Source organism: Diabrotica undecimpunctata, chromosome 8, assembly GCF_040954645.1.
Source record: "Diabrotica undecimpunctata isolate CICGRU chromosome 8, icDiaUnde3, whole genome shotgun sequence".
NCBI classification, from domain to species: Eukaryota; Metazoa; Arthropoda; class Insecta; order Coleoptera; family Chrysomelidae; genus Diabrotica; species Diabrotica undecimpunctata.
The window spans coordinates 116,328,028-116,355,544 of NC_092810.1; the positions used below are offsets into that span (position 1 = coordinate 116,328,028).

The 27,517-nt window shown below is 33.6% G+C and overlaps 1 protein-coding gene across 1 annotated transcript in view; it reads right to left on the reverse strand.

The window, feature by feature from the left end:
• LOC140449072 (uncharacterized) overlaps positions 1–27,517 on the reverse strand; it is a 121,638-nt gene that overhangs the window by 39,205 nt on the left and 54,916 nt on the right. The window contains exons 4-5 of the mRNA XM_072542215.1: positions 25,692–25,940; positions 14,838–15,010 (exon numbers count right to left, since the gene is read on the reverse strand). Coding sequence (XP_072398316.1) covers positions 14,838–15,010; positions 25,692–25,940 — 422 coding nt within the window. The remainder of the gene's footprint in view (positions 1–14,837; positions 15,011–25,691; positions 25,941–27,517) is intronic.

The following is a 27,517-nucleotide window of genomic DNA, read 5'->3' on the forward strand; positions in this document are numbered from 1 at the left end:
CTCATCAATAAGCTTATGTGATCCCAAAATACACCGGTTACTAACTTGGCATACTCTAGACAGCGTATTCGATAGCAATCATTTTCCCATTATCATTACTAACAATGCAGTCAAATCGCAATATACAAAAACTAGATGGAAAATCTCAAATGCTAACTGGGAACTCTTTAAACTAACTGTAAAAGGACGCACAGATATACTCAGATATCTAAATAACATAGACGAAGACATAAAACAACTAAACCATTAAGTAGTTTCATCCGCAGAGGAGTGTATCGGCAAATACAAAATTAACCCAATAAAAAAACACGTTTCCTGGTGGAAATACTCATGCAAAACAGTTATTCAAGACAGCAAAAGAGCTTTAAACAGATTCCAAAAATCTCGCACTCTAGCTGACTTATTAGATTTCAAAAGGCTCAGAGCAAAAACAAAACGCATAATAAAAAACAGTTAACAAAATTCATGGAATCATTTTAACCGCTCTGTTACCAAATATACCCCACCGTATTAAGTATGGTCAAGAAGAGAATGAAAGGACATTACACATCATACAAAATTCCTGCTCTCACCATTTAGGACAAAATAATTACAGATGACCAACAAATCAGTGATATGCTTTCTTAACACTTTTTCAATTAATCAAATAATTCTACTAATCCACATAACGAAATTAATGCTACTCAAAAAACTTGCAATAAGTAAGTAAATGTTCTTTCTCTAGGGATAGGTTAGGAGCTTTATTATATGAGGATGAGATAGACATTTTTGTACCTGTCTAGGGTCGTTGGACCCTCTTCAGGCTTGAGTTGAATGTTGTGTTGTAGCACACATAGCAAAAAGACCCGAAAACCACCGGTGTGTGTAGCTTTTGTTCTTCTTTCATCTTCCTACTGGGGGTTGTGTGGAGTCACTATCGAGCCAGAGAGTCAGGGGCGAAGTTTGACTGGATTTGGTGTTCTTTCCAGTTTTAACTGTGTTTATGTTTATGTTTGTTATCTGTTTTTAGAGCTAGATACGACAAGGCCGGGTCTCTAGTGATGATAGGTCCTGTGCAGTCTCGAGCTTAACTCGGCCCCAAAACCAGTGTATTGCACTGTAATTTTGTGACCGGGTGTGCTCGTGAGTGGAGGCGCCTCGGCTTTCGAGAGTCAACCTGTCATATTTCGCTCAGTGTGGGTGTGTGTGTGTAAACTCAGCAGTGACGGACGCTACCATTTCGTTGTTACAGAATCCGTCGAATCACTTAGATTTTCCCCGGCCGTCCACAGTTCCCGTGTAAAGTAAAGGGGGTTGCAGGCGGTCGGGGGTCCCAGTGATGAGGATGTTTCGGTAGCAGAAAGAGGACCCCTTTCACTGCTGAATTTTGTGTGTGTGAGTTGTGTGTAAGTGTTAGAGTCCGCATCGACAGACTCCAAAACCGTGTTCTCTGGTGACCATTGTTCCTGTAGCCGTTTTTGCGTTTGCAACCGACTTCAGAGCTAGTGTATTGCACTATAATTCTGTCGTCGGTTGTCCCCGCTAACGGCCAGACCTCGTCGGAGTTCATTACTAATTTTGCAATACTAATTATCCCTATCCCTTTGCAACTAAACTTGCAATACTAATTATCCCATTTATATACCTTTCAGTATCCAAGAACTAAACGATGCCAATATTTTAACAAAAAGCTCAGCTGTAAGCCCTGACGATATTCCCTCTACCTTTTTAAAAAACCTTCACCAAAATAAATACGAGAAAATACTACAACTGTTCAATAACATTTGGTTTTCTCAAAAATTCCCATCATTATGGAAACATTCCATAACGATTCCTATCAAAAAAGCGATCAATCCCTCGACACGTTAAACTCATACGGGCCAATCTCTAACACCTGTACATTATGATGTAAACTTCTAGAAAAAATGGTTACTAAAAGATTACTTTGATACCTTAAACAAAATAAAATCCTCGACCAATCTCAATCAGGCTTCAGACCAAATGGATGCACCATGGACAATCTTATACTTCTGCAATCAACAATTGTGACTGCGCTATCTAACAAAAATAAAGTCATTGTAATCTCCCTTGACATTGAAAGCGCTTTTGACTCTATACCGATTTCTGTGATACTAAACAAACTAAACCAGAACAATCTATCCGATAATATATATTTAAAAAAAATTTCTCACAGAGCGATCCTTTAAAGAAATTATCAATGGCAAAAATTTCCTCACAACACACAACCACAAACGGTGTCCCACAAGGGTCTGTCCTAAGCAGCACACTATTTCTCTTTAGTATTAACGATTTTAGTTCATTCATAAACGACCCTGTACAATACGGAATATATGCTAACGATATAATATTATTCTTTCATGGAAAGGTCATATCCATCACAAAAACTTTACTACAAAATACGCTAAGTAAAATAAACAACTGGGGCAGTCAATCCGACCTTATCTTCTCCCCATCCAAATCCAAAGCTATTCATTTTACCAGAAGACAAAACATGCAATCTCCAACTATTACTCTAAATGGAAATTTTCTTCAAATAGTAGACCAAATAAAGCTTCTCGGCATTATTTTCGATAAAAAACTTTCCTGGAGACCACACGTTCAAAAACTTAAGGGTATCTGCCTTCAAAGAATGAATCTTCTTAGCACTAAATCACTAGCTTATTATAGTTGGTAGACTATGGTAGTGTTCTCTACATGTCATCAAGTAAATCACTACTATGTTTACTAAATGTAGTCCAAAATACTTCCCTTCGACTCTGTTCAGGAGCATTCCGTACCAGTCCGGTAAAAAGCATTCGTGTAGAATGTTTCAAACCTTCGCTTCATCTGAGACGACAACATGTACTGCTCTATTTTGCTAGAGTTTCAGCAAATTTCACAAATATCACAAGAAACCTCATCTATAATAGACAATTACCAGCTACTAATCATCCTAGAATGGTACCGTCCACTATACAGATGTTAATTCTTTATTTAGATATCAATCTGTTGTCGACCAGCCCTTTTACGGTCCCTTAAACTCCTCCATGGATATTTAAACTTCCAAGTTTCAATATCGAATTATCTAAATATAATAAGAATGAAATATCACCGTCCATTATCAAACAAAGATTCTATGAAATACTACATCAATGCAACTTCGAAATGATATTTTACTCATACGCATCTAAGACTGAAGAACGTGTTGACTGTGCTGTTACAACGACTACAACCATCGTCAACTTGTTTCGACTCTCCAGCAATTGCAGTATTTATACTGCTGAACTATATGGAATATTACAAGCGGTGAGAACTCCTCTCAACGATGATAAAACTATAGCAATATGTACTGACTCTCTGTCCTTCACGCAGTCCATAAGAAACGTACATTCTTTCCACCCAATAGTTCAAGAAATCCAGATTATATGTAAGCGTCTTCAAACTAATGGAATTACAGTAACAATATTGTGGGTCCCATCACACGTTAGTATTCCAGGTAACGAAAAAGCTGATCAAGCAACAAAACAAGCATGTTCTCTTAACGGAGCAACAGAAATTCAAACATCATCAGATCTAAAAAGAACACTCAAACATAAAATAATGGACTTTTGGACTGATCATTGGAAAAAAAGGAATACCAAGTTAAGTGTTCTACAACCAAACAGTTTCTATCACCAGCTCCCACCAATGAAAAGAAAGGACAAATCTATCATTCAAAGATTGAGAATTGGGCACACACGCCTTACACATGGACACCTAATGAATTCCAGTAATCAGATTTTGTGCCAGTACTGCAACACCACGACTTCTGTAATACATGTACTTCTTGACTGTCAACACTACCTAGCGGCCAGAAGAAAATACAATCTTGGTAACAACCTAAAAGACATACTTATCTCAAACAGCAGCAACTATGAAAATGTATTAAACTTTTTAAAAAACACAAATTTATACAATTTAATTTTAAACAAAATGTATTATAAAAAATGTATCGTAACTAACTTTTACCCAATGTAAAGTATTAACCATGTAAACATGAATGTAAATTGTACCTGTGTCAATGATAATTAGCTGTCAAGACACGTATTTTCGAAAAAAAAAAATGTTTATACCTGGAAAATGATAAAAGTTGCAGAAAAATTATGAGAGACCTATTTTGTTTATAATAATCCAAAAAATTTATAAAAAAATTGCGCGGGCCGAAAAAATTGATTGTTAAAATTTTTGTTGTAAAATGTTTTAAAAAGCTTTTCCCCTTGGCGACCTCTTGAATCTTATTTTGGGGTATCTCGTGAAAATGATTATGCAAAAAAATCTCATGGGAATACTTTTCTGAACGAATCCCAGCTTTTCCCCTTTTCTATAATAAAAAATCTTGGACAGTTGCCACTATTTCCCTTAACTCCACTGCGTAAGATAGAAAAGGATCGATTAAATATATCTGTTTACTATTGGTATTTTTATTTATATGCCTACTGTAAGTTATTTGGAAAATTACAGTTCTAGACAAAAAATATGCAAATGAAATACATAAATAATTTGTTTACTAAATCGAGTATTCAATTACTTTTTTATATCCTAAAATATTAGGTGATGCAGATAAATGTACATATTATTTAGTAAATTATGGCTAGGAGAATTTAAGCTAGGCTTCCTTTTAAAATAAGTAGTTTGAAATTAAAAAACAAATAATATGTTCCTCTATATTGTTATTAACCACATATATATATATATATATATATATATATATATATATATATATATATATATATATATATATATATATATACAGGGATGAGTGCCTTAAGAACCGGCAAAATAACGCAAAAGATAGAAAACATAATACGTTGTGAAATAAAAAGAGATGCAAGTAGTAGAGGTGAGAAATTATCGATATAAACCTATAATTTACGTTACATTACATTAGATCTATCGAAAGTTTCCCACCTTTAGACGTTAGCTTATGAGCTGGTTGACTTCAGTCATAGTAATACGTATCACGTAATGTGAGTAAAAACAGTTTAAGTATGAGTATGTTTTTATCCAAAATTAAAGTATGGATCAATAATAAGCTGTGATTTGAGACGTCGCATACACTCTTCTCAATACAGAATTATCATAACTTGTTATTCTGTATTCGTCAACACAGAATTAATTATCAAATTACTACTAATTATACTGTTTACTTAAGTTTTGCTTTATTGCCTTCAATCAGTGAATTGACTAAGGTGGTTTTTGAAAAATAATAAATTATTAATCAATGAACAAAGCGGCTTTTGTAGGAACAGATCCACCATTAGACCTAAATTCCGAATGACACAAATCATTTGCAATTACACAGAAATGTCTTGCTGTTATTTTCGATATAACAAAAGCGTTTTACATGGCTTGGAGATACAACATTCTTAATACACTAAGTGGCTGGGGTGTCAAAGGTAACATGCTATATTTTATTGATAAGTTTCTTAACAAGAGACAATTTAAAGTTAAGATAAATGGTACAGTATCCACCACTAATGACCAAACAAATATTACACCTTAAGGATCCGTTATTAGTTCAACATTATTTTAAGTGGCGATAAACAAAATCTTAAAAAATATTCCAAAACTTGTTAAGGCGATATTATATGTTAATGATCCAATTATTTATTCAAAAGGAAAAATATTCTGTCTATACAGAAAAACTTACAATGCGCCTTAAATCACTGTGAAAACTGGTCTAAAGCTGTGGGATTGCAATTTTCTACAACCAAAACCAAATGTATTTTATTTTCAAAAAATAGCACTCTTAAAATTCAGATCTTTAGTTTTATGAAAACAACTTAACTTATGTGGAACACTTAAATTTTTTAGGAATGATCTTCGATAAGAAACTATCCCAAAAATACCATATTATGCAAATTAAGCAGTCTTGTCAATTATCAATCAATCTTTTAAAAGTTTGATTTATATTTACAAATATCTAGTACGATCACAACTCGATTATGGGTCAGTTGTACACTCATCTGGAAAAAAGACTTTTCTGGCTCAACTAGAAGTCATACAAAATACAGCATTATGCACTATACTCATTAAAAGTCTACAATGTTTAACCGAGGAACTGCCTTTAAACTTTAGAAGAATGTACTTGGCATTAACATACGCATCATCTATATGTGTGTTACGATAAATTCTGACCCAAAAACGGTAAATATGTTTATTACTGATATGCTATTCATTCGAGTATTTTCCAGGTCATGTCCACCTGACACAGGATGCTATAAAAACACCAGTTCGAAATTTCTGGAGGCCGGCCGATGTAAAAATACCTGTTTGCTGCCACTCAGTCTAGTCTAGAGGGTGTTCGACTTTTCGAGATAACGGCAATTTATCTATATAAATCAAAACGTTTTTATATGGAGGAACAGTTGATTTTGAAGACGCGCTCGCGATTTAAATGTTACGTTCGCCTATATAAATTATGTATAATTCGTTAAATAAATTGATATAAATTATTGTGCTTTTTAATGAATTAAGATAAGAACAATATAATAAATTATTAAAGACATTATAAATTGAAACAAGCAGTTAAATAAATTTCATTACATGTGCAATAAAATCCCATCTCACTTTCCATCATACTTTCGATGAACGTTTCAAAGGAACTTATATAAATAAAAAAAGAATGAACCCTCTCTTTTACGAGAAACTCTCGTAAAGAAAGAAAAAATATCTTCGAGAAGATATCTCTCTCTTCATTATATTTCATTCTCAAAATTTTCAGATCAAACAAATACAGTCATATCTCCCCCTACCTAAAGCTTTCCTTCTGCAATATGAGATTTTTTTTTTCGTCTTTATAGAGGGGGGTCTGAAATCTTTAAAAGACATCTCAGTCCAGGACGTCGCCTGACTGAGCTTAGTGCAGGATTCGTTCTTTGTTCGAGTCTACGCCAAACGCCTACCTGCTAAATCAGACCCTCCCCTGTCATCCAGCGATGCGGAAGCGAAATGGCCGCTGTAATGCCGGCATCACTTCCGCAGCACTGCTTTCATTCATTCTCCATGAATACACATCCACACTCCATTTATTAGCAAGGAGGCTTCCTGTCTCGTTCCAGGAAGCTCATAGAAGACCCTCATCGCTCCTAGTACGGCATCATTCCCAGACGGGCATTTCCTCCTTCCCCACAGTCTGACTCATGTATTCTAACTCATACAGTCTGATCCACTTTTCTAGCTTCAACTTCCAGCATCTTTCACTCTTACCTTTGCCGTTGGTCCAGCTGTCTTTCTTCCTCTTCCTTTTTCTTGATCACTGCACGGATATAGCTGTGTATGTTAATCCAACCTAATTTATTTTTAATTATTCTCTCAATCATTTATCTCAGTGTAACAAAATTCACACCTGTCTCTCTCTCCATTCTTTTCCTTTCTACTATCCGTCTGTTGTAATCTAACATTATATGTGTCACAGTGTCCGAGTATATTCATTCATCTGTGACAGCCTTTCCGAACCTAGAGAGGTAGGCCCTAAAACACCCGTGTCCTGTCAGCACCTGCGTCAGGAAATAATCCAGTCACCTGTGGCTACAGTGCACCCAATCTCTTATGTTCGGAATCAGCATTTTCGTCCACTGTGCCACATCCTCCGTGTTGTTCCATTCTTCTTGCCATCTTTCAATTGACCTTTCCCTTTCCTGTCTTCTTTCGGCCACAGTAAGGTTTGGGCCTCTTCTATTATAAAGCTATTTTCTTTCCACCGCCAAAACATGCAACGGAACATATGAGATCTAACTCTTCCTAAATATAATAAGCTTAAGACCCCTTGTGCAACAAATATTTAATCCTTTCACAACATACTTGCTCCTTTCCCAAATCGTTGTCATATCTATACATATTCTTCCAAAACTATTGATGGTGTGGGATCAGCAGTTATAGCTCGGAACACTGTATAACAGTTTAAATTATCTTTTATTTGCAGTATTTATTCTGGAGAACTAGACTTAATTCGGCAAGCCCTTATTCACACATGTACTCAGAAAACTTAAAACAATATTTTGTCATAATTACCGACTCTCTCAGTGCATTACATCAGATAGAACAGTTATATACTGTAGCGTGATTAAATAAAACGAGCGGTTCGAATTTATATACATATATTTATTTATAAGTTTACAGTTCGGTACTCTCTTATCAACTAAACTCACTCCTAACAACGTTACATATATATAATAAAGTTACTTTTCGAGAACATTCTGGCGTTGTCCCACCTCTAATTGTCTCCCGTCCGAAGGACGGGCGCTATTGACATGCCGGTTCTTACGTTTTCTAGATTCGTCCTTCTAAGAATTATGACGTATCGGAGATGGGCTATTTCGTTACACTGCTCCCCTCTTAAATCTGATCGTCCCGATCAGCAACTCTATATGTAGGCACAGGATGGCGGAATCTACAGGACTCTCCAGCTCTGCATGAACCCTTTAGAAAGAAATAACAGTCTACTGACTTTGAAGGATACGATCTCATCGGGTTAATGCAACACACAGTAATTCGTACGCCGGTTTCTCGGAAGATCACTTCAAGCATGCTTCTGACAATCTTCCAGTCCAGATTATCTAGTGCATGGCCTATCTTGGGTAAGGCCAAATTCTTGATGTCGTAATTGCACACAATTCTCTTCAAATTAGTTAGAGCACGCCATATATCCTCGTAGCTTGCCCTGTCTTTATACGACTTCCTGGTCACCATATACAGCAAAGATCGAGAACCATCTTCTAATCTCAGTACTCTTCCAACTTTAGGTTGCTGGTTTTTTAACTCGTCCAAACGACCGAATTTCTTATAAAATACGGATGAGATTCCGTTAGTCATCTCAAGATCTTGGGCAACACAGTGGGCTAGAGAGACGTTATGCGGAACACTAAAAAGATCCTGCTGAACTTCTGTGGTCACGCCGAATCTAGCACTCTTTCTCTCTGCGTAATTTGACATAAATTCATTAAAGCTTGGTCGCCGGTCATCTTTGATCTCATGTTGAAGGGTTCGTGCTTCTTCTGTTTCATTTGAGCCAGCATATGGTGCAAGACGATTTATGTGAACTACTTTTGGTTTACCTTTCGGCAACTTCTTAATTCGGAATATTACGTCATTTATTTTCTTTTTAATTTCATATGAACCTTCCCATTGTCTTTGCAGTTTGGGAGACAAGCCTCGACGACGTTGTGGATTATAAAGCCAAACAAGATCACCTACTTCATAGCTTTCACTCTTGCATCGAGAATCATATTTATTTCCATCATTCGTCTCTGGAAGTGGACGTGCAATGTCGATTGCTACTCTTTCCATAGGACTACCAACATTGTACTGTTTCATGGGTGCCCTCTTTTTACCAACTGGACCATTACTGGTTGCACACAGTTCACATTTCCGGCACCATCTTCTTACATCATCTTTACAGTTCACCCAATAGAACCGTTCTCGAACCTTTTGCAGAGTCTTCGTAATACCAAAGTGTCCACCTGATGAACCGTCATGCAACTGACGTAAAACTTCTGACACTTTACTTTTAGGTACAATCAACTGAAGCTTAGTTTCTGTACCATCATCGTTCTCAAAGGTTCTATACAGAAGATCATCTTTCAGCACTAGGCAATTCCATTGGCTCCAGTAACACTTGACTTCTGGACTACATGCACTAATGTCTTGCCAAGAAGGTCTTCCACTTCGACGCATCCAATCCAATACTCTTTTTATACATGGATCATCCGCTTGAGCGTCTTGTAGCTGTTGAGGCTGCCATTGATCATTAATGACGGCGGTTCGTCTCACGGGGCAAAGTCGTTCTTCTAATTCAAGACAATGATTACGTTTTGCACTGTATGCCCGTCTTGACTGAGCATCATCATTTGAATGACTCTTTCCAGCCCTGTGTTCCATTTGTTCTAGCTTTCTGACTGTTGTATTATTTTCTTGCAATTTACGGCGAATGTGACCTACGTCGCCATCATTCGAACATCTGGTTTCGTGTCTCTTCGGCATCATGTTGCGAACTACTTTCCGTACGATTTCCTCCAGACGTTTCTCGTTTTTTTCGTCGCTCTCTTCAGAGGTTCGTACTCGATAGCTCCGTGAAACTTGACTAGCTGTTTCATGTTCCAAGGCAATAGCGAGCGCTTCATCTAAAACTTTCGGTCTTGCTAGTCGTAAAGCTTTCTGTAGTTCACTGTCTCTTAACCCATTGACGAAGGCATCTACAGCAATTTCTTCCAAAATGTTGTCTGGTGCCTCTGGATATGCCAACAACGCTATACGAGCAATATCTGCTTCAAATTCTTGCAAACTCTCACTTGCTCGTTGGATTCTACTTCTTATTTGTACTTTGTACACTGGTTGTAGATGGGCATCTCCGTAACGTTTATCTAGTCGAGTGAACAAGGTCTGGTAACATTTTTCTTGACCCTTAGGAATTGATTTTAGGATATCCGCAGCATTACCTCGTAAAGCGGCAGTCAAGGAAACAGCTTTTTCTTGTTCTGTCCAATGATTGGCTGTCGCAATAGCTTCAAATTGTCTAAGGTATATGGACCAAGAAGACTTTCCATCAAATGGTGGCAATTTGAATCTCATATTATGTGTTGTTTCGTCTCTAGGTGATTCTTCTTTCACTACCGGATCTAAGGCTATTGTATTAACTGGTGGTAGCACTTTTGTATTAGTTATCATGCTCTCTAATTGTTTGATCTTCTCTTCTACGTTGTTTACATTCTTCTGTATGTTATCGAATGTTCTTGTGACTTCTTCAAATTTGTCATTGTTTTGATTACATACTTCGTCGAATCTTCTAGACATATTTTCGAATTTCTCGTCGTTTTGTCTAGCTATTTCTTTAATAGTTTGAGACGTTTCATTAAATCTTTCATCATTCTTTCGAGAAGATTCTTCAATCATTTGAGACGTTTCATCGAATCTTTTGGAAACAGTCTCGAATTTATCATCATTTTTTTTAGAAGATTCTTCTATCATTTGAGACGTTTCATCGAATCTTTTGGAAACAGTCTCGAATTTATCATCAGTTTTTTTAGAAGATTCTTCAATTTTGTTAGAAGTTTCTTCAAATTTTTAAGAAGTTTCTTCTATCTTCCTTAAAACTGCTTCATCCGCTGACTGAAACTGGAATGTCTCTGGGTCATCTCCATTCTTGTTAAGAACATTCTTCAGTCGTTCTTGGAGGATCTTCTTGGACCCGCTGCAATCTTCATCGCGTTCTTCTAGTTGCTCTCGTAACTGTTTTACTGAGAGTTGTACTAGCAGCATCTTTGGTCAGGCACACACGTACTTTTTAAATGTTCTTTCGTACAAAGATCACTACCGATCTACGCGGATGTTACCGACGAACAATACTTTTCAAAAGTTCAAAAGTCTTTTTCAAAAGTCACTGCTGAATTTATTTCTTTTTTACTCACACCGTAACACCAACTGTAGCGTGATTAAATAAAACGAGCGGTTCGAATTTATATACATATATTTATTTATAAGTTTACAGTTCGGTACTCTCTTATCAACTAAACTCACTCCTAACAACGTTACATATATATAATAAAGTTACTTTTCGAGAACATTCTGGCGTTGTCCCACCTCTAATTGTCTCCCGTCCGAAGGACGGGCGCTATTGACATGCCGGTTCTTACGTTTTCTAGATTCGTCCTTCTAAGAATTATGACGTATCGGAGATGGGCTATTTCGTTACAATACTATAATACTAGAGTTATTTTAATGGAAAAAAAAATATATTTTAATTTGTAATAAACAATGTTAATATCATTTCTTAATGCTAAAATACTATATCTACCTATCCTGCTTTCGTAATATTGATAAAAAAAATAAATCATTCTTGCTTTGTATGTTATAATATCGATTTAACGTCGAGTTGTGGCTTATCCCCCTATTGTCTTAAAAATTATTACAAAAATTCATGCTAGTCTCAGGATTACAATACCATTTTTTTTGCAGGAAAATGAATTTTCTGCTGCTACCGAAGCAAAAAATGATTTGCTTGACAGATGAGGTTCTCTTTCCACGCTGGAGAAAGCGTGGCGTGGAGCCTTCTTCAAGATAGCGCCAAACCTAGAGAGACAGACTAGACATAAGAGAAAAAGCAGACGAAATTTGGGCCATAGCTATGTAAGTAAAAGGCAAAGACAAGTACCTGACAGGGAAATCAGACCTGCATGTAAGTGTAGCAAGATATGTCGAGATACTTTGCAAGGAAATGAAGCACAGATTTTTAATGCGTTTTGAAACTTTTGGAACAAACTGTGACAAACAAAATATTTATCTTTTTTCCCAAATCAAATCTGTTCCAAAAAAAAAGGAACCTACCCCAAAAGGACCAAAAAACATGTATCGTCGCGAAATGTTTCAACACAATACTTTGTAAAGATCAAGGGTACATATGTAAAAATATGCAAACAAGAGTTTCTTGCAGTTCATGGATTGCAAAAATTAAAAAAAAGAGTTCAACTTTTATGCGAACAAATGAAAAAAGATGCTAGTACTCCAAAAGCAGATAAACGTGGCAAACACAAAAACAGAGCAAATAAAATTAATGACTGTGATCGTGAAAACGAAAAAACACATATTAAGTCCATCCCAAAATACACTAGTCATTATGGTAGGCAAAAAAAATTAAACAAAGTGTACATAGATCATGATTTATCCATTTCTGGTCTTTATCACGATTATTACCTAGAATGGTGTAGAAATAGAAATGCCAATCCAGTAAAAAAAAGCTACTACAGAAGTGTTTTTTACAAGGAGTTTAACATTAGATTTAAATTACCCAACGGACACCTGCAAAACATGTGACTCTCTAAATATTCAAATTAGAAATATTGACAGTACAGAAGCTTCAGCAGACAGGTTAAAGACTCACTTTGAGCTACGCCATCGAAGGGCCGAAGCTTTGCAAAAAAGCCTGAAAGATGAAGTAGAAAATGCTAAGAGAACAAAAGACACACTTGTCATCAGTTTTGATTTACAGCAAGCTCTACCTGTACCTTTATTGACAGTTGGTCCTCCTTTTAAGTTACGAAAAATCTGGATATATAGCTTAGGAATACATGACTGCATTGAAGATATGGGATATATGTATATGTGGCCCGAACACTTAGCAAAACGTGTAAGTGACGAGATTGCTAGTATATTGTATAAGCATTTTAACGAAAATCCTGAACATAGGAAGCTTGTTGTATATAGCGATAATTGCGGTGGACAAAACAAAAATTGGACCATTGTATGTCTGTGGCAACAAATAGTTAAAGAAAATGTCTCTGATACAATAGAACATAGATTTCTAGTAGTAGGGCAGAAACATCTTCCTTTTGATCGTGACTTCGCAATTCTTCAAAAACATAACCGCATAAACGAAAAATCCTTTTAATGTCATTGTTCTACAGCAACAAGATATTTTGTCTTTTAAGGATTTACAGATTCAAAATCTTACCAAAAAGATGCAAAAAGAAAATAAAGAAAAGCTTAGTTTCAGAAAAACTGCACATTTAAATTTACTCACGAGACTCCAAATGTTATGTTTATAAACATCTTTGGAGCGAATTATTTAAATCTGTCAATATTGGTAGGAAAGGTATTAGAACTGCAGTAAACCTGAATGTAAGAGATTTAAAAATTAAATATGATGCACCTATTCCATTAAATCAAAAAAAAAATATTCCGATGCTTCTTCGCTATATACCACCTATTTACCAGAATTACTACAGAGAGATTGGTGTTGTTGAAAATATGGGAACAGATAATGATAATATAGATAATGAGACAGAACATTTGGATGACTTTAGCGATATGGAGGATGAAAATTAAAGTTATTTTAAAACAATTCTAAGTATAGAATTTCAATTTTTGTATTGTGTTTTTCATATTTAGTACTGTATATAACTGCTAATATTATGATAAGATACCTATCTTACAACTTGTTATATTAATAATTTTTTTTGTAATAAAGGTGCAAGCCACATTTTTTCGAATTTTTATTTTTTTTTCTACAAAAACGACTTTTTCAAAATTAGCTTAGCGTTTTAACGATAGCAGATATACAGTTTTCAAATAACACCATTTACTGAATTTCTAATTGATATTTGGTATTTGAGGATTTGATTAAAACCTTTATAATTGATTTTCTCAAAAACATACTTTTGTGGCATATACCGTTGTTGCTCTAAGGTATTCGATAATAGTACAGCTAATAACCCAAAGTAGTTGATGCTGTTATCAACAAAATAAAAAAAAAATAATTTTATCAAGTTATGTCTAACTGTTTTATTGCCATTTGTCTTCAAATTTTTAGACCAATCAAAAAGTTAAAGTTTAATCAAACTCGCATGAAAAAATAGAAGGTCCTCTATTTTTAGAGGATTTGATCAAACTCAAGGTGTAACATCATATGCTGTCAATTTTTTGGTTTGGTCAAACTAGTCTGATTAAATAATTGACCGTCTCATACGGACTTTATATACCTAAATATTTAGCTTAGGATTTTATACAGGTTGAGATCATAAACATATAATACAAGATAGACTAATCGTTACAATAATACCCCGTACCCCCAGTGCTACAGAGAAAGTGACGCAAAGCAATCCCTCCATCTCTTTTTAATAGATCGGGTTTATTGACCACGTGATCTTTCCATTTCTCTGTCGCACTGGGGGAACGCGAGAGTATTGCAGCAATCAGTATATTTGTATTATTTGTCTATGATTGAGATTGTACATGAAAGTGGGGTAAATAAAAAAAGTTTTATATTTTTAGTTTATAATTTTTAAATTCGACAAGTTTATACATATAAAGGTAAAATATTATTTAACTGGATTGTCTAATATTGGAATTATTTTAAGTGGAAGTCCCACTTTTGATGCCAATACAAAACTTTTTGGTTCAAACTCAATTCTCTCGGGAGTGTTGCTGCATCTTTCAAATTTGAAGTTTAAAATGATGTTTGATAGCGCCATTGAAATTACTACCATTCCCAGCCGTTTAGCTGTAAATAATAATATTAATAAAAAATTACTTCGGAAACAACGGAACTACAACCCAAGTTTTGATTCTTAAAATTAAAAAAAAAGCTTTACCCCTATTCCCTGCACGTATAATTTAAAAAAAAAAAACGCTTTTGTAAATGCGAATTATCAATATATAAAATGTTGTCGCCTCTTCTCAATTTTTTTTTTTGAAAAAACATAAAGAACTCAAAAGATATTAATTTATAATGTGTAGAAAAACATTCGTATTATTTATTATTTTTTATTCATTCATATAGTTGACTCCATGGTTCTTTACGTGCGTGTTAGTCATTACTTAAAGCATACGAAATAAGACAGAAATTTACTCCTTCTATCACAAGTGGCTACTGCTCCGATTACAGATAATATTATGAAATTTGGCGTTATTAAATTAATAAATAGCTTAATAAATTCTATTAATATCACTAGTGAGTAATAAATAATTAAACAATTTATAAAAAAATTATTAAATATACAATAATATTTACAAAAATTAATGGGAAAATCGAAGAATAGCCGCTCCGAAGATCCCTTTTAGAGTGAAATATGTATAAGTGGATACACAAACGCTATACGTGACATCAAATCTTAACTGTCTTTTCTTTCGATTTAAATTTAAATTATAATGCGACCCTAGGTCGATGACAATGGTAGTAAATCTTAATACTTTAACTGACAAGAACACGTGGTTCTTATCGGTTAAAACGACACAGAACAACTGGCTGAGGTGACAGGAAGTAAAAATTCAGGAAGGCAGCATTAACATAAGCTAGTACTAGATTTTTGGGTATCATCATATTATTAGTAAAAGTATTTATATGAAATTAAATTTGTTTAAATAATATTATTTATTGTCTTAATTTGCAAATCTCTTTTATTGGAGAAACAAGTATCATCATCATCATCATCAATCAGCCCTGAGTTGTCCATTGTTGAACATAGGCCTCCTCCAGACTTTTCTATCTGCTTCTGTTCTGAGCCTCTGCTATCCAATTGGTCACGATTCCTTTGAGGTCGTCGGTCCATCGCGTTGGGGGTCTTTCTAGAGGAAGACCCCCCAGGGAATAGGGAAAAACAAGTATATAAGTTATTAAATTAGTGAAAATAATATTTGAGGTTAAATCTATGACATCATAAGTAGTATGAAAATTGATTCAGTTGGAAAATAAAAGCAGGTGATGTTATACCGTACACATAATAGTGTAAGAAAGAATTAAAAATAATAATATATAATAAAAGTTTAAGCTAAAATCCGATAAAATTGAAGGTAAAATTAATTGGGTATTGGTGGTTGCCTAATTACGGTAAGAGAACCTGGTGTGTAACCGTATGTAAGTTTATAAAATTAAATTGTAAAATAGAATATGTCTATTAAGAAAAAAATTGTCATGATTTAATAACAGGATATAATTCTAGCTATTATTATATGTGTATTATTTGTTAGTAGCAATATAGTATTATCCTATTGTGAGTTATATTTAAATGAATGATAATATTAAAATTAGAAAGGAGGAAATGTGAAATGTTGGAATTCAAAAGGAATTGAATACTGTGTTGTTGTGAATAGCATGAAAAAAGTTAGATAGTGGAAATATATGAATGGGCAACCAGACAGAATGGTATGTATGTGAATGTACATCAGAGTAGGAATAAAATAATAGAGACTAAGTGTTGACTTATCAATGAGGTACAGAGATTAGATTAACTGCTTATCTGAGTTGGTAAAACGAAATGTTGTATAGTATAAGTGGTAATGGAGTCAACAGACTGAAAGTGTCGATAGGAGAGGTAAAGATTGATGATGAAGAACAAGTCACAACACGATAAGCAAGGTGACCGAAGAAGTAAGAGACAATTACTAAAAAAATGAGAATAAGCCACAATTAAAGGTTAAAGTACGTTTATTGACGTTTTAATTTCCACTTCGGAAATCGTTCTCTAAATACAAACATTAGTATTTTGTATTTTGAGAACGATTTCCGAAGTGGAAATTGAAACGTCAATAAACGTACTTTAACCTTTAATTGTGGCTTATTCCCATTTAAATAGTAATTACTTAAAAATGCCACAAAAAATAGCTTCAGAACAATAAGTAAGAGACATGCGGAAAGAAAATGTAACAGAATGGGTAGAAAAAAGAACTAAAATAAAGATGGGAAATAAAGAAAGAAACTGCGATGGGATAAGATAGTGAAAGTGGGAGGGATATGTGGTATGTTTTAATGGGTGATTAGTGAGGAAGTAGTAAAATGTTAGATGCTAGTGGGGTAGTTGGAAATAAGGGAAAACAGTAGCAAAAAGGAGAAGAAGGAAATTTAAAGACAATTATTAGAATGATGATTTGGATTAAGGGAATAGTTGTCGGTGTATGGGAGTAAAAGGTCAATTTAGGGTAGTTTGGCGGTTGACACAGTTGGGGCTGGTCCTCATATCTCTAGAAATCTAAAGGTCTCCATACAAATCCAACAGTAAAGTGTTCCTCTCTTGGATGTTGTGAATTAATTTGACAACGTCAGGGATGCCAAAATGATGATTGTTAACTTTAAGGTGATGAGAAAAGGCTGATGTATTATCTCTTTTAGAGTATTCTGAAGATCTAGTTGAGAGTGACCTATAAGTCCTGCCAATGTAGGTGGCATCGCAATCAGAATAAGTCAGTCTGTAAACTCCACTACGGTTCATATAGTGTTTTCTATCTTTAGTATTTGTCAAGAAATGGTTAAGAGTATTTCCAACTTAAAAAGATATGTGTGTGTTGTCTGAAGAATTAATTATAATACGTTTGATCTTTTCAGATAATGTGGGGATGTGATATGGTAAAGACCTGTAAATTGGAATAGAAGAAGCTTAATTAAAAGCAGAATTTTAAAGCAATCTGGATTCTCTTTTTCGGATGAGTTTATCTATTATAAAAGGGTCATAACCATTGTTGACAGCTATTTGGTTTATGACGTTGAGTTCTTTATTAAAGGAGACGGTTGACATAGGTATGGAATAGAGTCTGTGGATAAAAATTCTAAAAGCAGCTAATTTGTATGATAGAGGGTGATTGGAGGAAGAATGAGTGACATGATCGGTTTGGGTGGGTTTACGAAAGATACTAAAGTCGAATTGATTGTTGAATCTGGTAATAGATAAATCTAGAAAGTTAATAGCTAATTACTAATAAATATTACACATAAAATAATAGATAGAATTCTATATCCTGTTATCGTATCATCACATAATTTTTCTTAATAGACTTATTCTATTTTACAATTTAATTTTCTAAACTTACAGATGGTTACACACCAGGTTCTCTTACCGTCATTAGGCAACCACCAATACCCAATTAATTTTACCTTCAATTTTATTGGATTTCAGCGTAATCTTTTATTATATATTACTCTTTTTTTAAATTATTTCTTACACTATTCTGTGTACGGTATAACATCACCTCCTTTTAGTTTCTAACTGAATCAATTTTCATACTACTCTACATAATAGAGATTTGCAGATTAAGACAATAAAAACTATTATTTAAACAAATTTAATTTCATATAAATACTTTTACTAATAATATGTAGGATATTAGTTACTATTACAAAAATTTTATATTTAAAAATTATATCAGTTACCGATCATACCCAAAAATCGACTACTTCCTCGTCATGTTAATGATGTCTTCCTGAATTTTTATTTCCTGTCACCTTAGCCAGTTGTTCTGTGTCGTTTTAACTTACAAGAACCACGTGTTCAAGTCGAGTAAGGAAGCATGTTGCTCTTTAAGTATTAACATTTACAACCATTGTAATCGACGTAGGGTCGCATTATAATTTAAATTTAAATATCTAAACCATATATTGATGTCTCCACTGCAAGTTTAGTGTTAGCTACAAGTACCAAAAGAAGGCGCTGAGGATGATCTGAGCTAGATCGAAAACGTTATGCATATATAAATTTTGGTCGACACTTTTAAGAAGTTTTAATGAAATGTTTTCATACCAATATACAAATTTTGAAGTTGTTTCTTCTGTATAAATAATATTTACACTGTGCTGATGCAATAGGTAACAGTTCAATTATTTAAAGAATGAAACATTATTGAGCTCAAATAACATTGTTGTAATATTTTGAGAGTATGTTCTTCTTTTCTCATTTTTCATTTTCATTACCTTCAGAATCTGAACTGTTAGCTCCAATGTTAATTATCGGGTTCAATATTAATATAACACAAATTTTTATCTCTAATAAACCATCGTTCAATAAATTTGTTAGTATGTTCTACACACTTTGCCCAGGCGACATAAGTTTATTTTTGGCCTTTCAATTTACACTTCGGAATTCGTTATCAAAATACAAAACATTAAAAAATTAAACAAATTCTGTTGTTTAATTTTTTTCAATTGGCGAAAATTCTTCTAATAACTAATTTTATGTAACTCGTTTAGATTAAAAATTTAGACATATTATACATTTTAAAATAGATGACTTTAAAATGATATTGCCCATATTGCTGAGTTGCGTTTCTGGGACGACTTTATAGTTCATGGGAATGAACATTAAATCAACTTTAACTTGAGAATATGCGTCCGAAAAATCATAGCTTGTGATTCGTCTTTAAAAAGACGCCACTGCATTTCAGGATTCAATTGATCTCTCTACATTATTGGCAATTTCAAAACTAAATAAAAATCCACGTAGACATCGAAAATAAGTCCTAATAAGGAAATATTACTTTTTATTTTATAGACAAAAAACGCATATTGAAGTTTTGTTATTCATTTAGTTAATATTGTACCATTCGTTTCACCGTGACAACCAGCAGTAAAGGATTTGGAACAAAATAACAAATTGGCATCTGAAACAAAACCTTTTGCAGTACTTCTGCTGTTGTCACCCTGCCACGACATGATTTTATTTTCCCTAGAACAAAATTTACGTTTCATTGAAAAATACATTTCGGTTTTTCATGTATTTACGTCAGAAACACGTTTATTGTATTGCGATGAGTTCTTTCAATTAAAGTTCTTCGATGATCATCTTTTCTAAATTTAAAGCCCAAATCTTTTAATATTCTACTCAAGGATGTTTTACTTGTAGAAACAATTTCTGTAGCCTACAGCTCATTGTTTCTTTACATGTTTCTTTACATGTTACATGTTTGTTTAAAAAGTTATTTATTTTAATATATTTATCTAATACGTTAAGTCCTACTCGTAATTCACAACAGAAAGTTGGTGTACTTATCCTGGTACATATTAAATATTGTATTTAGAATTGCCATTTTATTGTCCGCAGGTAAATAAGTAGTTTTCGTTTATAAACGGGATCTACTTTTTCCTAAGAGGAACACAAATAACAATTCTGGGGGTATATGCCGTAAATGATGACTACTCAGTGCAAGAAAAGAAAGCTTTTGAAGAAGACTTTAGAAAAATCCTGAACGAAATTCCTAACAGCCATGAGATTATATGCGGAGGAGACCTGAATGCCAGAGTAGGAAAACAAGTTCAAAGTAAAGTGGTAGGCATGCATGGAGAAGAAACTGTTAACAACAACGGAGAAAGACTCATAAATATATGCCAACAATATGAGTTAAAGATTTTGAATGGTTTTTTTGCCCACAAGAACATACATAAATACACCTGGTATCAGCACACAAGAGGTCTAAAATCGATAATAGATTATTTCATAACAAGACAACAAACTAAGTTAAGAGTACAGGACGTAAAGGTGAATAGAGGAGCAGAGTGCGGCTCGGACCACTGCCTGATAATAGGAAAAATATATACACCATTCGTAGACAGGAACCACACAGACATCAACAAAGAACACAGAGAAAAAATAGAGAGAACTACGTACACCTTAGATAATCTAGATAACGAGAGCACACAGTTACTTTACTCCTGGAGACTAACACAAAAACTACAGGAATCACACAGATCAACGACGGATGAATACGAACATATAAAAAACTGCATGAAAGACGCAGCGCTAGAAGCCTTAGGGCCACAGGTACGAAGAGTAGATAAACCATATTCGTGGGATAAAGAAGTGGAAGAAAAGATAAAAAGAAAGAATTATATCTACAGTTATTACAACAGGGAGACGAACATACAAAACAACAATATAAAAACTTAAATAAAGAAGTCAAACGAAAAGTGGTTAAAAAGAAAAATAGTACATGGGAACAAAAATGCCATTACCTAGATAACCATATAGGAGAGACAAAGAGCTCTGAAGCCTGGAGAACTATAAAAACGATAAGAACAACGACAAAAAACCAAGTCATAATAAATAGAATACCAGAGAACACATGGGTAGAGCATTTTGAGAACTTAACAGAGATAAGAGAAAGGTTTAAACAGACAAATGAACAAGTGGAAGTAGAAGGAAGAATCGAAATATCAATAGAACAAGTGAATGAAGCAGTTAAGGGAATAAAATTTAAAAAATCTCCAGGCCCAGGCGGAATATATCCAGAGTTGATTAGGTATGGATCATCAAAACTGTTTGAGATGATCCGAAAATTATTCGAAAGATGCTTAAACGGAGAAGAAGTTCCAGAAGAATGGAGACAATCGTATATCTCTCCAATACACAAGAAAGGCACAAAGATGGATCCTAAAAACTATAGAGGGATCGCAGTGATTGCTACTATAGGCCGACTATACTCAAAAGTACTACAAAACCTGATAGAAAATGATATCAAAGACAAACAACCCGAAGAACAAGCGGGATTTAGGGCCGGACGCTCCACTATGGATAATATCTTCACATTAAAAATTGCAATGGAAAAACGAGTGCAGAGAAATAGAGAAACTCATATAGCTTTAATAGATTTGGAAAAAGCATATGACAGTGTACCGATCTCCCAGCTATGGATAGAAATGGGTAACTTGAAAATAAACCCAACTCTTATTAACGCCACTCAAAAATATTACGAACAAAACTTTGCAAGAATTAAAATGGTACAAGAAATCACCTCTCCTTTTCAAACAACAAAAGGACTAAGACAAGGCTGCTGTCTGTCACCCACCTTATTTAAAATCTATTTGGACAGATCCTTAGTGAAATGGGTAAAAAAATGTAGAAACATGGGAATAACGGTGGAAGAAAACAAGCTATATACACTTTTCTTTGCGGATGACCAGGTAGTTATTGCCGAAGACAGCTACGATCTTAGCTATATGGTAAGAAAACTGCAAGAAGAATATGAGGTGGCAGGTCTAAACATGAATATGACAAAATGTGAATATCTCTCAGTGGGAACAGATGAAATATGTGACCTAGTCTTGGAAGACGACAAAATCAAAGGCGTGCAATCCTGCAAATATTTGGGGGTCATTTTCAACAAGAAAGGAAATAGCGCAGATGAAATCAGGGAAAGAATAAATAAGAGCAGAGCAGCGACCCGTGCCTTAAACTCTCTTCTCTGGCAAAAAACAATTCGACGAGAAACCAAAAAACACATTTACGGTAGTATAGTCCAAAGTAATACACTTTACGGTTCGGAAGTATGGGACGTCACCAAAGCTAATAGAAACAAACTTATGACGACAGAAATGGATTATCTGAGACGAAGCTGCGGTAGATCGAAACTGGAGAGAGTTAGAAACGAACAAATAAGAAACGAAATGAAAATGGAGAGAAATATCAATGATGACATTGATATTTCTCATTGATGAAAGAAAACAATTAATCTGGTTCGGACATGTTAAATGAATGCCAGAGTACAGATGGCCTAGGAGAGTACTGGAATGGATCCCTCCTGAAAGAAGAAAGAGAGGACGACCACGGAGAAGTTGGCGCAACGATATTGATGAAGCAATGGCGGCAAGAGACTTAGAAGAGGCAACTGCATATGACAGAAAAAGATGGAAATTGGGGGCGGAGAAGCGGCGACAGCCGTAATAAATCCGTTATTATTATATATATCTACTTATATATATATATATATATATATATATATATATATATATATATATATATATATATATATATATATATATATATATATATAATACTATAAACTATACTGTTTTTCCCGCCAATTTAAGCGCATCCGTTACCCTAAAATTGAAAAAAAAAACAAAAATAAAAAGCTTCTAAATATAGATATTTTGCACATATATTGCACATTTGAAAATTGTACTTTTTGTACCTCTTGAACGGATGACAATAGTTTCAAAGGTCCCCTATTTCTTTTTTCTAATTTAAAGTACTTGATTAAATTTAAAACGTGCTCTTGTGCTTGTGAGGTACAGGTATAATCTAAAAATATTCAATAAAATATTCTCTTTTTGTTATTTCTTTCACTTTTGCGAAAACTTAAACAAAACCATTCCGTAACTCTGTGAATAAGATTAATTTAATATAAAATTAGTTGTGAAAACAACTGTCTATGTAATTTAACTAACTTCAAAATGCAGAAAAAAATAGCAACAAATCCAACAAACTGACAGTCACAACTAAACGAACCAGAAATATCACAAATAATTGTACTTAAAATCTAAAAACGTCCCCAAGCGTCTTTTTGTACCCTTCTCTTTTCGATGTACTGAGTCTAGAGTAAGTAAGTCTAGATAGTTTATAAAAATAACATGTCTTTACTTAACAGGCGGTAGCTGGTTTGTCTTTCGTTTGATGGGTGGAAGACAATGATGCTAGATAAAAAGTATGTGTTCAATTTCGCCAGGTATTAATGACGCACGCTTAAAGAACCATGGACTTAACTGTAATTATCTAAAAATACAATAACATATAGTAGGCAAGCGTTTTACTCTTTACGAGGTGTATTAATGCACCAAACCTTTTTTATAATTCTGTAATTTTTCAATAAATTTATTTCTATTTATTGTCGTTATATTTATAAGTGTTTATTATTTAACAGTTATACGATACTGGTCAAATTCCATCGGACTGGTTGAAATCTACATTTGTGCCCCTTCCTAAGAAATCGAATTCTAAGACGTGTAGTCAATATCGCCTTTTAAGTTTAACGAGTCAAACCCTTAAAGTATTTTTGCGTATTATCCATTCCAGAACACGAGCAAAATTAGAACACAGCATAAGTAAAACACAGTTCGGTTTTAGATGAGGTTTTGGAACTCGAGAGCCGCTCTTTGCAATACAAGTCATGATTCAAAAATGTTTGGATCAACAGAAAGATGTTTACGCCTGTTTTATCGACTATGAGAAAGCATTCGATACTATCAGACATGACAAACTTATAAAACTATTAAATCTTACAAGACTTGACACTAAGGACATCCAGATTATAAAAAATCTATATTGGAATCAAACAGCCCACATGAAGAATGGATATATGGTGAGTGAAAACGTAACTATTTCGAGAGGGATTAGACAGAGCTGTATTCTTTCGCCACTGCTTTTCAACCTGTACAGAGAACAAATATTTCTAGAGGCACTGGAAGAGTACCACGAGGGAATCAAGATTAATGGCGTACCAATAGGTAATTTTCGAGATGCAGATAGTACTGTTATACTGGTCGCTAACATCGAAGATTTACAGATGATGCTAAATAGAGTAAATACAACTGGCAACTAATTTGGACTGAAGATCAATAAAAAGAAAACTAAATTTATGGTGATCAGTAAAAAGAACATTCAACATATCGACCTGAATATTGAAGCCGAACGTATTGAAAGAGTACACCGATTTAAATATCTGGGATATACAGTAAATGATAAGTGGGACCCAGACGTAGGGATTAAGATCCGAATTAAAATGGCAAGATCCAAATTCATCAAAATGAGAAAGCTCTTGAGCAACCGCCAACAAAGCATTAACCTTAACCATACTAAGAACACCTTGGACAGACGGAGTGACCAACACAGAAGTATTAAACGAATGGGTAAAAAGGTGGGATTATTACCAACTATTAAAAAGAGAAAAGCGTCATATCTGGGCCATATGTTCCGGCAAGATTGAGGATAGAAGAGGTTTGGGAAGAAAGAAGAAATACTGGCTGAGAAACTTGAGAGAATGGTTTCAAATACCAGAAGCTGCGAACATAATACATGCGACACAAAACAGAGAAACCTATCGTTTGATGGTCGCCAACCTTCTAGAAGACGGCACATAAAGAAGAAGATTATTTTACAATAAAACACTAAAAATTACAGCTGTTTCGATCAGAGTGCCTTTCTCAAGTGATCTATTTTTGGTATGTGTTTATACATTAGAGTCTTTAACTGAATAAGTTGAGGAGGGGAAAACTGTTTGTCTCAAGTGTAAAGTGCAAACACATACCAAAATTAGATCACTTGAGAAACGCGATCTGAACAAAACAGCTGTAGTAATAATAATATAAAATAAAAAAAAAGTGTTGAAAACAAAAGTTTTCAGGTTTTTATTGTTAGATAAAATGAATTTCCATCAAGTAACGGTCGAATCCATCACTTGTGTATTATTTATTTTATTTATTAGAAATTCTTTTCAATGAAAGTACTGTAATAAAGCTAGAAAGAAATTAACTGCATAGACATACAAGATCGACTGACCGCTACATAAACATTGCAAATTAAAAAAAGATGCACGTACTGCTTTGCGTCAGTTGTCTCTGTCGCATTGGAGAACCAGCTGGAATTTCAACGATCAGTTTATCTTGTATTATATGCCTATGCTTTTTAATATTAAAACTAAAACTTTACCTATACAATTTTTTGGACCATCACCGAATGGTATAAAACTGAGTCCATCTGAATTAATTTGCTTATCTAAAAATCTTTCAGGATCATACGTTTCAGCATTAGAATATACTTTTTCATCTCTATGCAGCGCAAAAAGCGGAATTAGAACTGACATATTTCGTGGTATCGTCAGATCTGTACCTTCAAATGTATAATCGTTGATTGGAGTTCGATCCATGAAAGGTAGAGCAGGGTATTTTCTCATTGTTTCTAAAAATTAATAAAAAAAGTTATAAATTTTAGAAATCATTTAACTAACATAAAAACTATTTACATAAATCAAGACTCAGAAGGGGGATATATTATAATTTCAACATATAACCGATGGACCTATTTAAACTCCCTCCGGTAATTTCCGACAAATAATAATTTTTTATACTACGTTTTTTCTAATGTAATTCTTCTTATTCTTTTTCGTGTAAATCGCGAACTTTTGAAGTTATACTTCTATACGCGAGCTCCACGTTAGAAATTTGTACGGGAGTGAATCGGTGAAATCATTACATATGTAAGATAATGAGTAAGAGAGAGACAGAAGATATATTTTCTCTCTCTTCATCTCTCGAGAATAAAAATGTTCCTTTTGTATATATATTTAATAGTATATACAATATATATATATATAAATATATATATATATATATATATATATATACATACAATATATATATATATATATATATGTATATATATAAATATATAAATATATATATATATATATATATATATATATATATTAATATTATTATTTATGTGATATGTTTTGTATTATTTATTAAAGGTTCATATTTATTTTAGTCTTTTGTATTTCATAATAATAATCTCAATAAATCACTGCATGATCGAGAACTGTCAATTTTGAAATACGTTAATATCATGTCTAATTGGCAAATATTTTACGTGTTTGGTTCATACGCTGGTGTATGTGAGTTCGAATCCCAATATGAATTCACTTTTTTTTATTTTTGAAATATTTAAAAACCCCACGTTATTTTTATTAAATATATGTAATATACGCAAAAACGCTAAATTTTAAAATAAAATGAAAATATACCACATAATCCGAGTTTTTGGTCTTATTTCGTTTTTGATTATACTTCTATACGCGCGTTCGACGTTGGAAATTTGTGTGTATTCCTATATTTTGACTGAATCGGCAAAATCATTACATATTATGTAAGATATAGGTAAGAGAGAGACAGAAGATATACTTTCTCTTTCTCTTTCGAGAATAAAAATTATTATTTTTTTATTAATATTATTATCATCGTAAATTAAACATATGCGTAAGTAATGTATATTGTCATTTTTAAATACTTATGAATATTGCATTTTAATTTGTATTGTATTATAATATTGAATTATGTGGCGGTCTATTTTATTGTATTTTTATATTAATAACAAAATTAACAATGAATTTTACTGCAGAGTATGTGTAAAAAAATTTTTTTGCATTCAACTCTTTTTATACATATGAAAATAAAAATATATATTTTCATTAAAATATTGATTCAATCCTTCATTTACTTACTATACTCCTATTACAGGTCAAATGTTTATATACAGCAAACGATGCACCATATACCTGTATATCTAATTCTTTTCTCTTTCTGCTCTCTCTTAGCTATAGCATTACATATGTAACGATTGTGCAGATTGACTCCCACATAAATTTGTAACGACGAACGCGTGTATAGAAGTATAACTTTTACCGGCAGTCCCACTGCACTGCCACACCCGTTTTTTTTTATTTTAATGATAGACTGACTTGTTTTTGTACACACTTA